Source organism: Salvelinus fontinalis, chromosome 16 (genome assembly GCF_029448725.1).
Source record: "Salvelinus fontinalis isolate EN_2023a chromosome 16, ASM2944872v1, whole genome shotgun sequence".
In the NCBI taxonomy this organism is placed as follows: Eukaryota; Metazoa; Chordata; class Actinopteri; order Salmoniformes; family Salmonidae; genus Salvelinus; species Salvelinus fontinalis.
Window position 1 is genome coordinate 49,756,223 of NC_074680.1, and position 19,486 is coordinate 49,775,708.

The 19,486-nt window shown below is 42.6% G+C and overlaps 1 protein-coding gene across 1 annotated transcript; it reads right to left on the reverse strand.

The window, feature by feature from the left end:
• Positions 1-453: 453 nt before the first annotated feature.
• On the reverse strand, positions 454-1,685 carry LOC129813442 (G-protein coupled receptor 151). Its single transcript, XM_055865774.1, has one exon. The coding sequence runs from the start codon at positions 1,683-1,685 to the stop codon at positions 492-494; it is 1,194 nt and encodes a 397-aa protein (XP_055721749.1). The 3' UTR covers positions 454-491.
• Positions 1,686-19,486: the final 17,801 nt, after the last annotated feature.

Here is a 19,486-nt window from a genome sequence, read left to right on the forward strand (position 1 = left end):
TATGACCACCATAGTAACCTAACATATCGTCACCATGGTAACCTAACCTATGTGCGCGTTGTGCCTTTTCCCTTTCAATCATTATTAAATGTTTTTCATTGTACTTCGACTCACGTTGGTTGAGCGCCATCTTTGTTCCATTGTCAATATTTATTTACAGACACTGTAGTAAACTACATTCTAATTATATTTCATTGAATTTCATATTTAAGTTAACTGCGACTTGATTCTCCGTCCATGTAGGCAGCCTACTCTATTTAATGAGACCACCCACTGAGACCACGCAATTGAACTATCATGTACAACTAGGAGAGGTAGGCTACTGACGTTGAAGCAGCGAGTGTATGAATAATGCGAAAAATATGTGATTTTACTACAATAGCTAGGCTAACGCATATAAAGCAGAAAGAGGACCATTTCCAAATAATCTGTGGGACAACAAAAATATATTCATCCCAAAATCGTCTGTCTGACCGTCCGCTCAGATCAATTCATGATTTAAAGTATGATTTTTCCTCCTGCGACTCCCACGGAAGTGGATCGTGCGTATTCACACGCTCTGTCCAAAAGTGTTCCAAGTCAGGAAAGATCTTCCGGGATGCAGTGTCTGTGCGCAGATTGCGCCCCTTTGGCGTCTCCAAAGACGCATGTTTCAAGTCCACTAGCGGATAGATGACAATGGCTCCCTCTGCTCCGTTCTCCTCCATATTTGGACTTATGCTAATACTGGAGCGTCTGCAAGTTCTGAAAAGCCACAGACTGTTGAGCCCATGACGCACGTCGTCATATGCGGTGAGGAATATGATGGGAGACAGAGAGCTACATGAGTACATGAGGACCTGAGAGAAGATGACGAACCCCACAGGAGGTGTATAGTTCTTACTGTATCCCAGCCGAGCCCAAGTCCACGAGCTCCATTCAGGCAGTAGCATGAGCGCGTTGGCCACACTGACAGATAACCACACCACAGTGGCCCCCTTGTTCTGGGGTTGAGCACTGGTCACGTCAAGGTCCCCCTTTGGCTTCGTGTCCAGTAGTGTCTTGGTGTAGTGCACAACGGTAAAGAGAATGGGCACCACGTAAGTTAGGGTTGGGTAGATCTTGTAGAACACATCCATGAACCCTGATGCGCAAAATGGTATTTCAGTTACGCACAGCTTGACGTCATGGTATGGCTGTAAAGACGTGAATATCGTAAGAGGGGTGGAGGAGACCAGTGATGCTATCCAGATGAACGCCAGGGCTCCATAGATTTGCACGGGGCTAAAATATTTGCTATCAGAAGAGCTTAAAACAAAGTTACATCTTGCCCTGGTTGTTGCCGCCAGGGTGAACGTTTTGGCGATCAGGCAGGAGTGCTGAAACCAATCCGCTGTTTGGCACAACAAGCTTCCCAAGGTCCAGGTCTGTCTGTAGTAGGTCACTGCGCGCACAGGTGCACACAGCAGTATGATCAATAGGTCTGTAGAACTCAGACCGGCAAGTAGCGCGTTGACTTCGGATGCTGTCCCGTTTCTCAGGTCGTGGATGAGACTCAGTAGTATCAATAGGTTCCCTATCACTCCAGTCCAACAGAACCCTATCAGAATAACAGGGAGGACTGACCTGGTGTTCTCTCCATGGAGTAGTTGAACTCCACCGGCAAAGTCAAAAAATGAAACGTTTCTCGGTCGGTCAAAATCCATATTTCCTGTATTCTGTGTATGGGTATTTTTTTTTATATGCCGTAATCAACTAGTTTTTTGAAACAGATTGATCGCTAGATTTTCCCTTAGAAAGAAAGATCTGTCCCTGAGCTGTGGTGCTGAAATGCTGCTATGTGATAAGAGATGTTCAGCCGTTAGCCTAGTAGTGGTTGAGCGGACTGGCAGGCAAGCTATTTCAAGTGCTGCCGTTTATTGTCGTCGACCACTTTCGTCATTGATGGCTGTGGCTCCAGGGTGGTATTCTGAGAGGAAGGGTACGTGAGTGTGCTGTAGGCAAAATCTACACTTACATTCGAAAAAAAAATTGGGTAAAGGCTTATTTTCTAAAAAAGACATTCAATTCATTCAAACTAAAATAGGCCAAAGTTAGGACCTATGTTCAGTGTTCAGTGGCTTGTGTTGAGTAGCAGCAGGGGCATACGACCCGTTCCCCCCGGGCCCCGTAGATAGCATATGAAGACGTCATAAGGCACGGCAACATTTTTTTTTTCGAATTTCAAGAAGTGTCCTGTTTTCCTTAAAAAATAAAAGACTGTTAGAACCTTATGGAGGAGGGTGTGTGTCCGTCTGTGCGTGTTACAATGGCACACACACACACACACACACACACACACACACACACACACACACACACACACACACACACACACACACACACACACACACACACACACACTCAGTTAACTGACTCCCTCCTCTACTCAGCTAACTGACTCCCTCCTCTACACTCAGCTAACTGACTCCCTCCTCTACTCAGCTAACTGACTCCCTCCTCTACTCAGCTAACTGACTCCCTCCTCTACACTCAGCTAACTGACTCGCTCCTCTACTCAGCTAACTGACTCCCTCCTCTACACTCAGCTAACTGACTCCCTCCTCTACACTCAGCTAACTGACTCCCTCCTCCACTCAGCTAACTGACTCCCTCCTCTACACTCAGCTAACTGACTCCCTCCTCTACACTCAGCTAACTGACTCCCTCCTCTACACTCAGCTAACTGACTCCCTCCTCTACTCAGCTAACTGACTCCCTCCTCTACACTCAGCTAACTGACTCCCTCCTCTACTCAGCTAACTGACTCCCTCCTCTACTCAGCTAACTGACTCCTTCCTCTACTCAGCTAACTGACTCCCTCCTCCACTCAGCTAACTGACTATCTCCTCTACTCAGCTAACTGACTCCCTCCTCTACTCAGCTAACTGACTCCCTCCTCTACTCAGCTAACTGACTCCCTCCTCTACACTCAGCTAACTGACTCCCTCCTCTACACTCAGCTAACTGACTATCTCCTCTACTCAGCTAACTGACTCCCTCCTCTACTCAGCTAACTGACTCCCTCCTCTACTCAGCTAACTGACTCCCTCCTCCACACTCAGCTAACTGACTCCCTCCTCTACTCAGCTAACTGACTCCCTCCTCTACTCAGCTAACTGACTCCCTCCTCCACTCAGCTAACTGATTCCATCCTCTACTCAGCTAACTGACTCCCTCCTCTACTCAGCTAACTGACTCCCTCCTCCACTCAGCTAACTGACTCCCTCCTCTACACTCAGCTAACTGACTCCCTCCTCTACACTCAGCTAACTGACTCCCTCCTCTACTCAGCTAACTGACTCCCTCCTCTACTCAGCTAACTGACTCCCTCCTCTACACTCAGCTAACTGACTCCCTCCTCTACTCAGCTAACTGACTCCCTCCTCTACACTCAGCTAACTGATTCCCTCCTCTACTCAGCTAACTGACTCCCTCCTCTATACTCAGCTAACTGATTCCCTCCTCTACTCAGCTAACTGACTCCCTCCTCTACTCAGCTAACTGACTCCCTCCTCTACACTCAGCTAACTGACTCCCTCCTCTACACTCAGCTAACTGACTCCCTCCTCTACTCAGCTAACTGACTCCCTCCTCTACTCAGCTAACTGACTCCCTCCTCTACACTCAGCTAACTGATTCCCTCCTCTACTCAGCTAACTGACTCCCTCCTCTACTCAGCTAACTGACTCCCTCCTCTACACTCAGCTAACTGACTCCCTCCTCTACTCAGCTAACTGACTCCCTCCTCCACTCAGCTAACTGATTCCATCCTCTACTCAGCTAACTGACTCCCTCCTCTACTCAGCTAACTGACTCCCTCCTCTACTCAGCTAACTGACTCCCTCCTCTACTCAGCTAACTGACTACCTCCTCTGGGGACCAAGAGAGAAAACACAACACAAACACAAAGCCAATAACGCTCCACGAGATTTTAAAAGAAATGAACTGCGGAAATGTCCCCTTTGGAGAGATTCCAAACCCTTGGGTAAAACAGACGGGATGTAAAGTATGTTTTACACCGCAGGAGGACTGGCCATCACCCCACTGAGATATAAAGCTAACACGTCACGTAGACAACACCATACATTCTCTAAAATAACATGTCTAAGTAGGCCACACCATATATTCTCTAACAGAACACGTCAAGTAGGCCACATGTATATTCTCTAAAAGAACAAGTCAAGTAGGCCACACCATATATTCTCTAACAGAACATGTCTAAGTAGGCCACACCGTATATTCTCTAAAAGAACAAGTCAAGTAGGCCGCACCATATATTCTCTAACAGAACATGTCAAGTAGGCCACACCATATATTCTCTAACAGAACATGTCAAGTAGGCCACACCATACATTCTCTAACAGAACATGTCAAGTAGGCCACACCGTATATTCTCTAAAAGAACAAGTCAAGTAGGCCACACCATATATTCTCTAACAGAACATGTCAAGTAGGCCACACCATATATTCTCTAACAGAACACGTCAAGTAGGCCACACCATACATTCTCTAAAATAACACGTCAAGTAGGCCACACCATATATTCTCTAACAGAACATGTCTAAGTAGGCCACACCATATATTCTCTAACAGAACATGTCTAAGTAGGCCACACCATATATATCTTCTAACAGAACATGTCAAGTAGGCAACACCATATATTCTCTGAAAGAACACGTCAAGTAGGCCACACCGTATATTCTCTAACAGAACACGTCAAGTAGGCCACACCATATATTCTCTAACAGAACACGTCAAGTAGGCCACACCGTATATTCTCTAACAGAACACGTCAAGTAGGCCACACCGTATATTCTCTAACAGAACACGTCAAGTAGGCCACACCGTATATTCTCTAACAGAACACGTCAAGTAGGCCACACCGTATATTCTCTAACAGAACACGTCAAGTAGGCCACACCGTATATTCTCTAACAGAACACGTCAAGTAGACCACACCGTATTATATTCTCTGAAAGAACACGTCAAGTAGGCCACACCATATATTCTGTCAAAGAACACGTCAAGTAGACCACACCCTATATTCTCTAAAAGAACACGTCAAGTAGGCCACACCATATATTCTGTCAAATAACACGTCAAGTAGGCCACACCATATATTCTCTAACAGAACATGTCTAAGTAGGCCACACCATATATTCTCTAACAGAACACGTCAAGTAGGCCACACCATATATTCTCTAACAGAACATGTCTAAGTAGGCCACACCGTATATTCTCTAACAGAACACGTCAAGTAGGCCACACCGTATATTCTCTAAAAGAACACGTCTAAGTAGGCCACACCGTATATTCTGTCAAATAACACGTCAAGTAGGCCACACCATATATTCTCTAACAGAACATGTCTAAGTAGGCCACACCATATATTCTCTAACAGAACATGTCTAAGTAGGCCACACCGTATATTCTGTCAAATAACACGTCAAGTAGACCACACCATATATTCTCTAAAAGAACACGTCAAGTAGACCACCGTATATTCTCTGAAAGAACACGTCAAGTAGACCACACCGTATATTCTCTAACAGAACATGTCTAAGTAGGCCACACCGTATATTCTCTAACATAACACGTCAAGTAGGCAACACCATATATTCTGTCAAATAACACGTCACGTAGACCACACCATATATTCTGTCAAATAACACGTCAAGTAGGCCACACCATATATTCTCTAACAGAACACGTCAAGTAGACCACACCGTATATTCTCTAACAGAACACGTCAAGTAGGCCACACCATATATTCTCTAAAAGAACACGTCAAGTAGGCCACACCATATATTCTCTAAAAGAACACGTCAAGTAGACCACACCGTACATTCTCTAACAGAACACGTCAAGTAGGCCACACCGTATATTCTCTGAAAGAACACGTCAAGTAGAACACCGTATATTCTCTCAAAGAACACGTCAAGTAGGCCACACCATATATTCTCTAAAAGAACACGTCAAGTAGGCCACACCGTATATTCTCTAACAGAACACGTCAAGTAGGCCACACCGTATATTCTCTCAAATAACACGTCAAGTAGACCACACCGTATATTCTCTGAAAGAACACGTCAAGTAGGCCACACCGTATATTCTCTAACAGAACACGTCAAGTAGGCCACACCGTATATTCTCTCAAAGAACACGTCAAGTAGGCCACACCATATATTCTCTAAAAGAACACGTCAAGTAGTCCACCATATATTCTCTAAAAGAACACGTCAAGTAGGCCACACCATATATTCTCTAACAGAACACGTCAAGTAGGCCACACCGTATATTCTCTAAAAGAACACGTCAAGTAGGCCACACCGTATATTCTCTAACAGAACACGTCAAGTAGGCCACACCGTATATTCTCTAACAGAACACGTCAAGTAGGCCACACCGTATATTCTCTAACAGAACACGTCAAGTAGGCCACACCATATATTCTCTAACAGAACATGTCTAAGTAGACCACACCATATATTCTCTAAAAGAACACGTCAAGTAGGCCACACCATATATTCTCTAAAAGAACACGTCAAGTAGGCCACACCGTATATTCTCTAACAGAACATGTCAAGTAGGCCACACCATATGTTCTCTAAAAGAACACGTCAAGTAGCACACCGTATATTCTCTAAAAGAACACGTCAAGTAGGCCACACCGTATATTCTCTAACAGAACACGTCAAGTAGGCCACACCATATATTCTGTCAAATAACACGTCAAGTAGGCCACACCATACATTCTCTAAAAGAACACGTCAAGTAGGCCACACCATATATTCTGTCAAATAACACGTCAAGTAGGCCACACCCTATATTCTGTCAAATAACACGTCAAGTAGGCCACAACATTTTTTGTCTAAAAGAACATGTCAAGTAGGCCACACCATATATTCTCTAAAAGAACACGTCAAGTAGGCCACACCGTATATTCTGTCAAATAACACGTCAAGTAGGCCACACCATATATTCTCTAAAAGAACATGTCAAGTAGGCCACACCGTATATTCTCTAACAGAACATGTCAAGTAGGCCACACCATATATTCTCTAAAAGAACACGTCAAGTAGGCCACATCGTATATTCTCTAACAGAACATGTCAAGTAGGCCACACCATATATTCTCTAAAAGAACACGTCAAGTAGTCCACACCGTATATTCTCTAAAAGAACACGTCAAGTAGGCCACACCGTATATTCTCTAACAGAACACGTCAAGTAGGCCACACCGTATATTCTCTAACAGAACACGTCAAGTAGGCCACACCGTATATTCTCTCAAAGAACACGTCAAGTAGGCCACACCATATATTCTCTAAAAGAACACGTCAAGTAGTCCACCATATATTCTCTAAAAGAACACGTCAAGTAGGCCACACCATATATTCTCTAACAGAACACGTCAAGTAGGCCACACCGTATATTCTCTAAAAGAACACGTCAAGTAGGCCACACCGTATATTCTCTAACAGAACACGTCAAGTAGGCCACACCGTATATTCTCTAACAGAACACGTCAAGTAGGCCACACCGTATATTCTCTAACAGAACACGTCAAGTAGGCCACACCATATATTCTCTAACAGAACATGTCTAAGTAGACCACACCATATATTCTCTAAAAGAACACGTCAAGTAGGCCACACCATATATTCTCTAAAAGAACACGTCAAGTAGGCCACACCGTATATTCTCTAACAGAACATGTCAAGTAGGCCACACCATATGTTCTCTAAAAGAACACGTCAAGTAGCACACCGTATATTCTCTAAAAGAACACGTCAAGTAGGCCACACCGTATATTCTCTAACAGAACACGTCAAGTAGGCCACACCATATATTCTGTCAAATAACACGTCAAGTAGGCCACACCATACATTCTCTAAAAGAACACGTCAAGTAGGCCACACCATATATTCTGTCAAATAACACGTCAAGTAGGCCACACCCTATATTCTGTCAAATAACACGTCAAGTAGGCCACAACATTTTTTGTCTAAAAGAACATGTCAAGTAGGCCACACCATATATTCTCTAAAAGAACACGTCAAGTAGGCCACACCGTATATTCTGTCAAATAACACGTCAAGTAGGCCACACCATATATTCTCTAAAAGAACATGTCAAGTAGGCCACACCGTATATTCTCTAACAGAACATGTCAAGTAGGCCACACCATATATTCTCTAAAAGAACACGTCAAGTAGGCCACATCGTATATTCTCTAACAGAACATGTCAAGTAGGCCACACCATATATTCTCTAAAAGAACACGTCAAGTAGACCACACCGTATATTCTCTAAAAGAACACGTCAAGTAGGCCACACCGTATATTCTCTAACAGAACACGTCAAGTAGGCCACACCATATATTCTCTAAAAGAACACGTCAAGTAGGCCACACCGTATATTCTCTAAAAGAACACGTCAAGTAGGCCACGCCATATATTCTCTAAAAGAACATGTCAAGTAGGCCACACCGTATATTCTCTAAAAGAACACGTCAAGTAGGCCACACCATATATTCTCTAACAGAACATGTCAAGTAGACCACACCGTATATTCTCTAAAAGAACACGTCAAGTAGACCACACCGTATATTCTCTAAAAGAACACGTCAAGTAGACCACACCGTATATTCTCTAAAAGAACACGTCAAGTAGACCACACCATATATTCTCTAACAGAACACGTCAAGTAGACCACACCGTATATTCTCTAAAAGAACACGTCAAGTAGACCACACCGTATATTCTCTAAAAGAACACGTCAAGTAGACCACACCGTATATTCTCTAACAGAACACGTCAAGTAGGCCACACCATATATTCTCTAACAGAACATGTCACGTAGGCCACACCATATATTCTGTAAAAGAACACGTCAAGTAGGCCACACCGTATATTCTCTAACAGAACACGTCAAGTAGGCCACGCCATATATTCTGTCAAATAACACGTCACCTAGACAACACCATATATTCTCTAAAATAACACGTCAAGTAGGCCCTCCATATATTCTCTAAAAGAACACGTCAAGTAGGCCACACCCTATATTCTCTCAAATAACACGTCAAGTAGGCCACACCGTATATTCTCTAAAAGAACACTTCAAGTAGGCCACACCATATAATCTCTAAATGTAGATTGTCCCAAAAACCCTTTCCAGAAATCGTTGATGCAGAAATGTTGCTATCCAGGGTAAAATGGCTTACCGTAGCTCTCTGATTGTGTGTGTTTATGTAAAGGATGTGAAATGGCTAGCTAGTTAGCGGGTACGCGCTAGCAGCGTTTCAATCAGTTACGTCACTTGCTCTGAAACCTAGATGTAGTGTTGCCCCTTGCTCAGCAAGGGCCGTGTCTTTTGTGGAGCGATGGGTAACGACGCTTCGTGGGTGTCAGTTGTTGATGTGTGCAGAGGGTCCCTGGTTCACGCCCGTGTCGGGGCGAGGGGACACACTAAAGTTATGCTGTTACATTTACATACAGGGTAGGAATAAATACGTCCTGATGATTTGATTGGCTGCTCCATGCAACACCCTAACTACGTCCCAAATGGAACCCTATTCCCTATATAGTGCACTACTGTTGACGAGGGCCCTATGGAACCCTATTCCCTATATATAGTGCACTACTGTTGACGAGGGCCCTATAGAACCCTATTCCCTATATATAGTGCACTACTGTTGACGAGGGCCCTATAGAACCTTATTTCCTATATAGTGCACTACTGTTGACGAGGGCCCTATAGAACCCTATTCCCTATATATAGTGCACTACTGTTGACGAGGGCCCTATAGAACCTTATTTCCTATATAGTGCACTACTGTTGACGAGGGCCCTATAGAACCCTATTCCCTATATATAGTGCACTACTGTTGACGAGGGCCCTATAGAACCTTATTTCCTATATAGTGCACTACTGTTTACGAGGGCCCTATAGAACCTTATTCCACTTTAACACGTCTGTCTACATTACTCAACAGGAGACTGACACCTGGTGGTGAACATGACACTCTACACTTCTCAACAGGAGACTGACACCTTGTGGTGGACATGACACTCTACACTTCTCAACAGGAGACTGACACCTTGTGGTGGCAGGAAGGAAGAGCGTACAGGGACACAAACACACACAGTGTACAAAACATTAGGAACACCTACACTTTCCATGACATAGACTGACCAGGTGAATCCAGGTGAAAGCTATGATCCCTTATTGATGTCACTTGTTAAATCCACTTCAAATCAGTGTAGATGAAGGGGGGGAGACGGGTTAAAGAAGGATTTTTAAGCCTTGAGACAATTGAGACATGGATTGTGTATGTGTGCCATTCAGAGGGTGAATGGACAAGACACAAGATTTAAGTGCCTTTGAATGGGGTATGCTAGTAGCTGCCAGGCGCACCGGTTTGTGTCAAGAACTGCAACGCTGCTGGGTTTTTCCACACTCAACAGTTTTCTGTGTGTTTCAAGGGTGGTCCACCACTCAAAGTACATCAAGCCAACTTGATACAACTGTGGGAAGCAACATGGGCCAGCATTCCTGTGGAAGTCTTTCGACACCTTGTAGAGTCCATGCCCTGACAAATTGAGGCTATTCTGAGGACAAAAGGGTGTGCAACTCAATATTTGGAAGGAGTTCTTCGTGTTTTGTACACTCAACGTACAACCCATAATATGCAACAACAGATGTGAGACTGACAACTAGCATTAGAGGGCAGCAGAGTCTGCCATATGAACCTACCATAGGAGCCTTCTGTTATATGAACCTGTCTGAGGAGCCTTCTGTTATATAAACCTGCCTGAGTAGCCTTCTGTTATATCAACCTGCCTGAGTAGCCTTCTGTTATATAAACCTGCCTGAGTAGCCTTCTGTTATATGAACCTGCCTGAGTAGCCTTCTGTTATATAAACCTGCCTGAGTAGCCTGCTGTTTCTATCAACCTGCCTGGGTAGCCTTCTGTTATATAAAACTACCTGAGTAGCCTTCTGTTATATAAACCTGCCTGAGTAGCCTTCTGTTATATCAACCTGCCTGAGTAGCCTTCTGTTATATAAACCTGCCTGAGTAGCCTTCTGTTATATAAACCTGCCTGAGTAGCCTTCTGTTATATCAACCTGTCTGAGTAGCCTTCTGTTATATCAACCTGCCTGAGTAGCCTTCTGTTATATAAACCTGCCTGAGTAGCCTTCTGTTATATGAACCTGCCTGAGTAGCCTTCTGTTATATAAATCTGTCTGAGTAGCCTTCTGTTATATAAACCTGCCTGAGTAGCCTTCTGTTATATCAACCTGCCTGAGTAGCCTTCTGTTATATAAACCTGCCTGAGTAGCCTTCTGTTATATGAACCTGCCTGAGTAGCCTTCTGTTATATAAACCTGCCTGAGTAGCCTGCTGTTTCTATCAACCTGCATGGGTAGCCTTCTGTTATATAAAACTACCTGAGTAGCCTTCTGTTATATAAACCTGCCTGAGTAGCCTTCTGTTATATAAACCTGCCTGAGTAGCCTTCTGTTATATAAACCTGCCTGAGTAGCCTTCTGTTATATAAACCTGCCTGAGTAGCCTTCTGTTATATAAACCTGCCTGAGTAGCCTTCTGTTATATCAACCCGTCTGAGTAGCCTTCTGTTATATCAACCTGCCTGAGTAGCCTTCTGTTATATAAACCTGCCTGAGTAGCCTTCTGTTATATGAACCTGCCTGAGTAGCCTTCTGTTATATCAACCTGCCTGAGTAGCCTGCTGTTTCTATCAACCTGCCTGGGTAGCCTTCTGTTATATCAACCTGCCTGAGTAGCCTTCTGTTATATAAACCTGCCTGGGTAGCCTTCTGTTATATGAACCTGCCTGAGTAGTCTTCTGTTATATAAACCTGTCTGAGTATCCTTCTGTTATATCAACCTGCCTGAGTAGCCTTCTGTTATATAAACCTGCCTGGGTAGCCTTCTGTTATATGAACCTGCCTGAGTAGCCTTCTGTTATATAAACCTGTCTGAGTATCCTTCTGTTATATCAACCTGCCTGAGTAGCCTTCTGTTATATAAACCTGCCTGAGTAGCCTTCTGTTATATCAACCTGTCTGAGTAGCCTTCTGTTATATCAACCTGCCTGAGTAGCCTTCTGTTATATAAACCTGCCTGGGTAGCCTTCTGTTATATGAACCTGTCTGAGTAGCCTTCTGTTATATGAACCTGCCTGAGTAGCCTTCTGTTATATGAACCTGCCTGAGTAGCCTTCTGTTATATAAACCTGTCTGAGTAGCCTTCTGTTATATAAAACTACCTGAGTAGCCTTCTGTTATATAAACCTGCCTGAGTAGCCTTCTGTTATATAAACCTGTCTGAGTAGCCTTCTGTTATATAAAACTACCTGAGTAGCCTTCTGTTATATCAACCTGCCTGAGTAGCCTTCTGTTATATCAACCTGTCTGAGTAGCCTTCTGTTATATCAACCTGCCTGAGTAGCCTTCTGTTATATGAACCTGCCTGGGTAGCCTTCTGTTATATGAACCTGCCTGAGTAGCCTTCTGTTATATCAACCTGCCTGAGTAGCCTTCTGTTATATCAACCTGCCTGAGTAGCCTTCTGTTATATCAACCTGCCTGAGTAGCCTTCTGTTATATCAACCTGCCTGAGTAGCCTTCTGTTATATAAACCTGCCTGAGTAGCCTTCTGTTATATCAACCTGCCTGGGTAGCCTTCTGTTATATCAACCTGCCTGGGTAGCCTTCTGTTATATCAACCTGCCTGAGTAGCCTTCTGTTATATAAACCTACCTGAGTAGCCTTCTGTTATATAAACCTGCCTGGGTAGCCTTCTGTTATATAAACCTGTCTGAGTAGCCTTCTGTTATATAAAACTACCTGAGTAGCCTTCTGTTATATAAACCTGCCTGAGTAGCCTTCTGTTATATCAACCTGCCTGAGTAGCCTTCTGTTATATAAACCTGTCTGAGTAGCCTTCTGTTATATAAACCTGTCTGAGTAGCCTTCTGTTATATAAACCTGTCTGAGTAGCCTTCTGTTATATAAACCTGTCTGAGTAGCCTTCTGTTATATAAACCTGTCTGAGTAGCCTTCTGTTATATAAACCTGCCTGAGTAGCCTTCTGTTATATAAACCTGCCTGAGTAGCCTTCTGTTATATAAACCTGTCTGAGTAGCCTTAAACTTGAAACGGTGCTCTCTCTCTGTCTCACACACACACACACACACACACACACACACACACACACACACACACACACACACACACACACACACACACACACACACACACACACACACACACACACACACACACACACACACACACACACACACACACAGGTTAAAGTTGGGTCTGGGGTCTCTGCTCTCCATTTGCTTTCTATGTTCGTAGTGAACATGTGGGCGATGCATAAAGAAAATACAGTTTATATTTAATCTAGATGAATGGTATGTTCTTGCCTTTATGCATATAGGAGCCTGAATAATATTGTAGCCTATCAGCCGCTGTGCATAATGAAAACATCTTATCATGATGTTGGCCCCCGGGCGTGACGTCGACTTCCTCTATTTCCCCCCGCACTGAATAAAGGGAATGCCACTTAAACTAGTGACCAGTGGAAATCACCGCGGCCAATGGGTGCCACCGCTCCGGGAATGAGAAACAATAATGCAAAGAGAAGAAAATGAAGAGTTCAATTGGGAAGCGATTAAAATGAATAGGAGCCATGGCTAGATAAGAGACATACTATTTCCTCATCTATTTAACATTCATTGAATTGAATAATCCGTCCTTATTATCGTAAATAGTCTGCATATTTACCCTGAATATGCTAATTTATGTTTGCTGCAAGCGCTCCATGACTTCATATTTTTTTCATCAATATATGCATATCTCTTCTGCACCTCGTAGGCACTATTGCTATTTGAAGAGAGGGGGAGTAGAGAGAGAGATTTATTTTATATTTGCTCATTGTTTCTTTAACTTTTATATTCATTTTTTTTTCCTCCGCAGTTTGCCCGGAGCCAAGCCAGTAACATTTCAATCAAAAGATTCATTGTAAAGTCATTATCCCAAACTAGGCCCTGATAATTGCCTGTCACTTTGCATAGCGGTCGCTCTTTGCCTCCGGGCCAAACTACTGCGGCCTTATCTGACGCTTTTAAGAAAAAAAAAATTATAGACAATTTATCATTAATCTTCGCAGCGAAATAATAACACGTTAAATGTCATTGCCTGTGTCGTGCCTTAACAAATCAAGGCCGTTGCTTTAGGGCCTCGACCGTACGCTGGGTGACTGATTTAGCCTCCTCATAGCAGGGAAGGGAGGTCTAGATCGCCTGCTTTACGTTAAAACAGCTAGACCACGCCAGATTGAACATATTGGGTGAATGCAGGCTACACGATGGGGTTGAGAAGGCTTTGTCCATATACACACGTGTAGCCTTACTAAACTGTTTTCATTTAAAGCAAATCATGTCAATTAAGCTGCATTGTAGGCCTAATAGAAAATAAAATGTAATTTAGTTTGATGAAAATAGAGAATAGGCCTGCTGGTTTTCTGCCTAATACAAGGCTGTCTGGAGTTTCTTGTCTATATTTACCTTCGTGAAATGTAAATCTACATTTTGTGATAATAAAGTCCACCGTAAAATACAAAACCATTTTTTTAGCCCATAACTTGTTTGTAAGTTAGATTTTAACGTGCACAATTACGCACAAATTATATGTGAACTTTTCAGAAATATCAAATGATTTCATAAAATATTTAAAGTTCCCTATATTCCTTATTACATCACACAACAAACCCTTAAAGTTTAATTGATTCGCCTTTATGTGTTAATACATTGTGAGGAAAATCACCTTGAAAACCTTTTTACCCTTGACGAGAGCCTGGGTATGACCATCATCATGCGGTGACCCTTCTCATTTAGCGTTCTGATGTTACTCCAGTCTATACTGAGTCAATAAGATAAATAGAGAATTAATGTGCCGAGTGAAAGGGGGCATTATCCCGTCTCCGAGAGGACGACATCCATTCCCATTCGTTTAGCGGATTACGTTCAATGCGAAGGGCGAGGGTGAATGACTCGTTTGGCATTCAAAAGCAACAGTGGCCACGGCGACCTGTTTGAACAGAGATCAATGATCAATCAGCCTATAGGGGACGACCAGCCACAGGGACGGGGGAACACGGGGTATACAGAGATTAACGGAGCTATACGAGTTTTGTTGACAAATAACCTCTAAAATCCCGTCGATGAATGCACGCAGCCTCGCGCCTTTGGCTTTGACACTGGCTGTCCGGCGCGGTGACAGTGACCGGTTCTCAGAGCCTCCTGTTGAAATAAGATATAACAATCCGCATTTAAAAAAAATAATCTAAGTTTATTGATCCGTGTACACAATTTAGCAGATCTTATAGCCGCTGCAGCGAAATTCTTATTAATGCTTATAACAACAGCAGTATTTGCGTTAGCCTATTATTATGTGTGGTCGATTGTTGAACACCTCTAGCCTCCAACAATTTAGCCATGTAAATGTTTTATCTACATGATGATAGGACCGAGATTAAAGGATTTAAAGAAAACATTTATAGGGCATTTGGAACAAATTGAGAATGTGACTGAATAGTCAACTAGAGCTCTTTTAAAAAACGACAAGAATTGAAATGCTTTTTGAATGAACGGTAAGGTCTATTGCAGTAGGTTATACATTGTTATAGCCAAGGCAAGACCAAATGTAAAGTTATTCCAAAAGAGGCAATAGAATAAAAAATCCGAGAGTTCACACAAAACTGAGAAGTATTTATTTATTCATTCATTCGTTTATTGATGCTCTAATGTAATTAATCCCGGCCCTGGGTGCAGAGTGAACACTGCAGAATTCAATCAGTTTTATTTTACGCCGGAACATTCTCTGCTTGTTGTGGAACTAGCCATGGTTGGATATGACTTCAATGGGAAACCACTACGGTTTATAATGGGAATGTTATAATGTTATTAAAGTTTATTACCTTCTTAGAAGAGAAGCCGTAGATTACAAGCATAACAGGAACAAATTGATTTGTTCTGGAGGAGCTAGTTTAGGGATCAAATTGGGATATTTCGTTTTTGGTCTAGTAACTGTTGTTTCTGTTTATAATGTTCTGGTTTTAACCTAATGCAGGTTTATCTCCGAATCATGAGGCTCTATAGGATATATTATACTTCACTGTAAGTAGGATAGATTATACTTCACTGTGAGTAGGATAGATTATACTTCACTGTGAGTAGGATAGATTATACTTCACTGTAAGTAGGATAGATTATACTTCACTGTGAGTAGGATAGATTATACTTCACTGTGAGTAGGATAGATTATACTTCACTGTAAGTAGAATATATTATACTTCACTGTAAGTAGGATAGATTATACTTCACTGTGAGTAGGATAGATTATACTTCACTGTGAGTAGGATAGATTATACTTCACTGTAAGTAGGATAGATTATACTTCACTGTGAGTAGGATAGATTATACTTCACTGTGAGTAGGATAGATTATACTTCACTGTGAGTAGGATAGATTATACTTCACTGTGAGTAGGATAGATTATACTTCACTGTAAGTAGGATAGATTATACTTCACTGTGAGTAGGATAGATTATACTTCACTGTGAGTAGGATAGATTATACTTCACTGTAAGTAGGATAGATTATACTTCACTGTGAGTAGGATAGATTATACTTCACTGTGAGTAGGATAGATTATACTTCACTGTGAGTAGGATAGATTATACTTCACTGTAAGTAGGATAGATTATACTTCACTGTAAGTAGGATAGATTATACTTCACTGTGAGTAGGATAGATTATACTTCACTGTGAGTAGGATAGATTATACTTCACTGTAAGTAGGATATATTATACTTCACTGTAAGTAGGATAGATTATACTTCACTGTGAGTAGGATAGATTATACTTCACTGTGAGTAGGATAGATTATACTTCACTGTGAGTAGGATAGATTATACTTCACTGTGAGTAGGATAGATTATACTTCACTGTGAGTAGGATATATTATACTTCACTGTGAGTAGGATAGATTATACTTCACTGTGAGTAGGATATATTATACTTCACTGTAAGTAGGATAGATTATAGTCAGATGTCAAACGATGCAGTGAGTTGATGAGTTCATGTTGATTCTTCTAACCCTAGATATGGTATCAGTGCCTTCATTCAGTGCTGCAAAAGCCATGAAATGGGACGGCGAGCTTCCTCTGGAGGTCACTGCATATTGACAGTTTGGGCTATATATCACACTAAAAGGTCCTTGTTTAACGGTTAGGGTGGCACCCGATGACTATCTTATCCCTTGACATCCATTGCCTTGGAATGTGTGCATTTCTCTAAACAGCCAATGAATAAGGTTTAATTGGTCTAAGTCATAACCAGTAATTAACTAATTATAGGAGTGTAAAAAAAAAATGGCAGTGCTGCTAGCAGTAAAATGAGTTGAGAATGAAGAAGAGAACCAGGCAGTGTTAGATGTTTTGTCAGTGGATAGGGCCTATTAGACAATATCTATAATGATTCATAGAAAGGGAGGTGGGAGATTTAAGAGCAATGCTCGGGGTTCAAGGATCAAAGGTTGACGTGAACTGAGGATTACCTCTCTGCTCTCCTTCGGTACAGAATGATTAGAAAAGAACCTAGCTCTCTCTCTGTGTCACATCGTAACATTGTAAACATTTTTTTTGCATCGGTTAGCTTCACGACCACAACAATGGCTGACCACCAACTGTCAGTGGGTCCGTTTTTGAGGTCAATTGCCAAGGTCAGAACAAGGTCAAGGGGTGGACAACCCGTCGGTCCAGAGCTGTCTGAGGCAGCAGGGAGATGGGTAGCAGGCCTCAGGGAGGAGGGGGGCAGAGAGGAACATTTGATGGGGCCTCTAGAGCAAATAGACCCTCATAATCCTGACCTTCCCTTTCACAGCAGAGGTGACCGTAACGTGACGGTTAAGAACCGTAGTGGCTAGCCAAGCACGTCTGGATGGTGACTCTAAAACAAGGTAAACAACATCAACACGGGCCCTTGGATCCAGGCCACACCCAGAGGCCACAGACACAGACCTGCTGGAGGCAGCGCCAGGCCAGGCAGGAGTGACCCGACACGGTCCTCTGGGATTGATGGTTGGGCTGGACAGAGACTGGTTTCTGAAGTCTCTGAAAGCCAGGTGATCAGAAGCCACGCTCCCACTAGGCGGATTACAGTGCTTTGCTGTCCCATCTGCAGGGGGTCAATGAAAACAGTCTGACTTCATGAAAACACTGCCGAACTCCTTGGGAATTAACCCTAACCTAGCAGCCCAAACAGAGAATTACAGGGGGCTTACATTGTCTACACCCTCCCTGAGGATATCAAACAACAAGTGGCCTGGTAGGCAGAGTGTGAATTATGTCATTCGGGGGTCTGTATTATCGGTACGGACCTAATAGTAAACACTATTTAACGTTATTGTTTTTTAAATGATCTTTTACATTTTTGAATGAAGACAGCCAGTCATGATGTTTGCATCTTATTGTCAAACAAATCACTGAAAAAGGTACCTGCACATGTTGATCCATTTCCAAAACCAAAGTCCAGCATCCAAACAGAGCACTGTGGACTCGCACCACTATAAAACACCTGTACAAATGTAATCACATTCGATGATTGTCATTGGGTCTACACTGTTGTCGCCTGAATTAATTGATTCATCTTGCTCACTAAAAATTATCTTTTTTGTTGTTGTTGTTGTTGTATAAATAAGATTTGGGACACCTGAAAAAGGGGCTGAGATTACAGGGCTGTTCTGGGATGACAAGTGTAGAAACATTGCAACATTTAAACATAACGTGGGGTTGCTAGTTTAGTTTGGAATAAGCTTTAATTTGAGTATTTACAACTGTAGCAGTACAAATAGCATTTTAAACAGATAGGAGAATGGTTAAATTAGCATTATTTAGAAGCCCCACGTTTGACTTTGTTGTATTTAGGGTAACTCATGTCTCCCTCGTAATTGTCACTCTGTTGGTGGGTCTAGTAGGTCGACTACTCACCTGCCCCAGTATCTGTTTGTTAGAGATCTCTCTAACCAGGAATTAAGCTCAGATTCAAACTCTCATTCACCAGCTCTCTGCAAGCGTTACGTCAAAATACGTTTGTTACTCACAACATATGGCGTTTCGCTGAGTAGTAATCTTACATTTACTCAAGTTACGGCTTGCATGTTCTTCCAAAAAACAATCTAATTAAAATGTAAGTGCATCTGAAAAAAATCGTATTCGGCATTTTGACCTGTGTGTGGGGCAGTAATGAGTACTGAAGAGGCCTTTTGACCTGTGTGGGGGGCAGTAATGAGTACTGAAGAGGCCTTTTGACCTGTGTGGGGGGCACTACTGAGTACTGAAGAGGCCTTTTTACCTGTGTGGGGCA

What these genes read in the sequence shown, in the direction of transcription:
- LOC129813442 (XM_055865774.1), bottom strand. Translation starts at nt 1,685, where the DNA reads ATGGATTTTGACCGACCGAGAAACGTTTCATTTTTTGACTTTGCCGGT.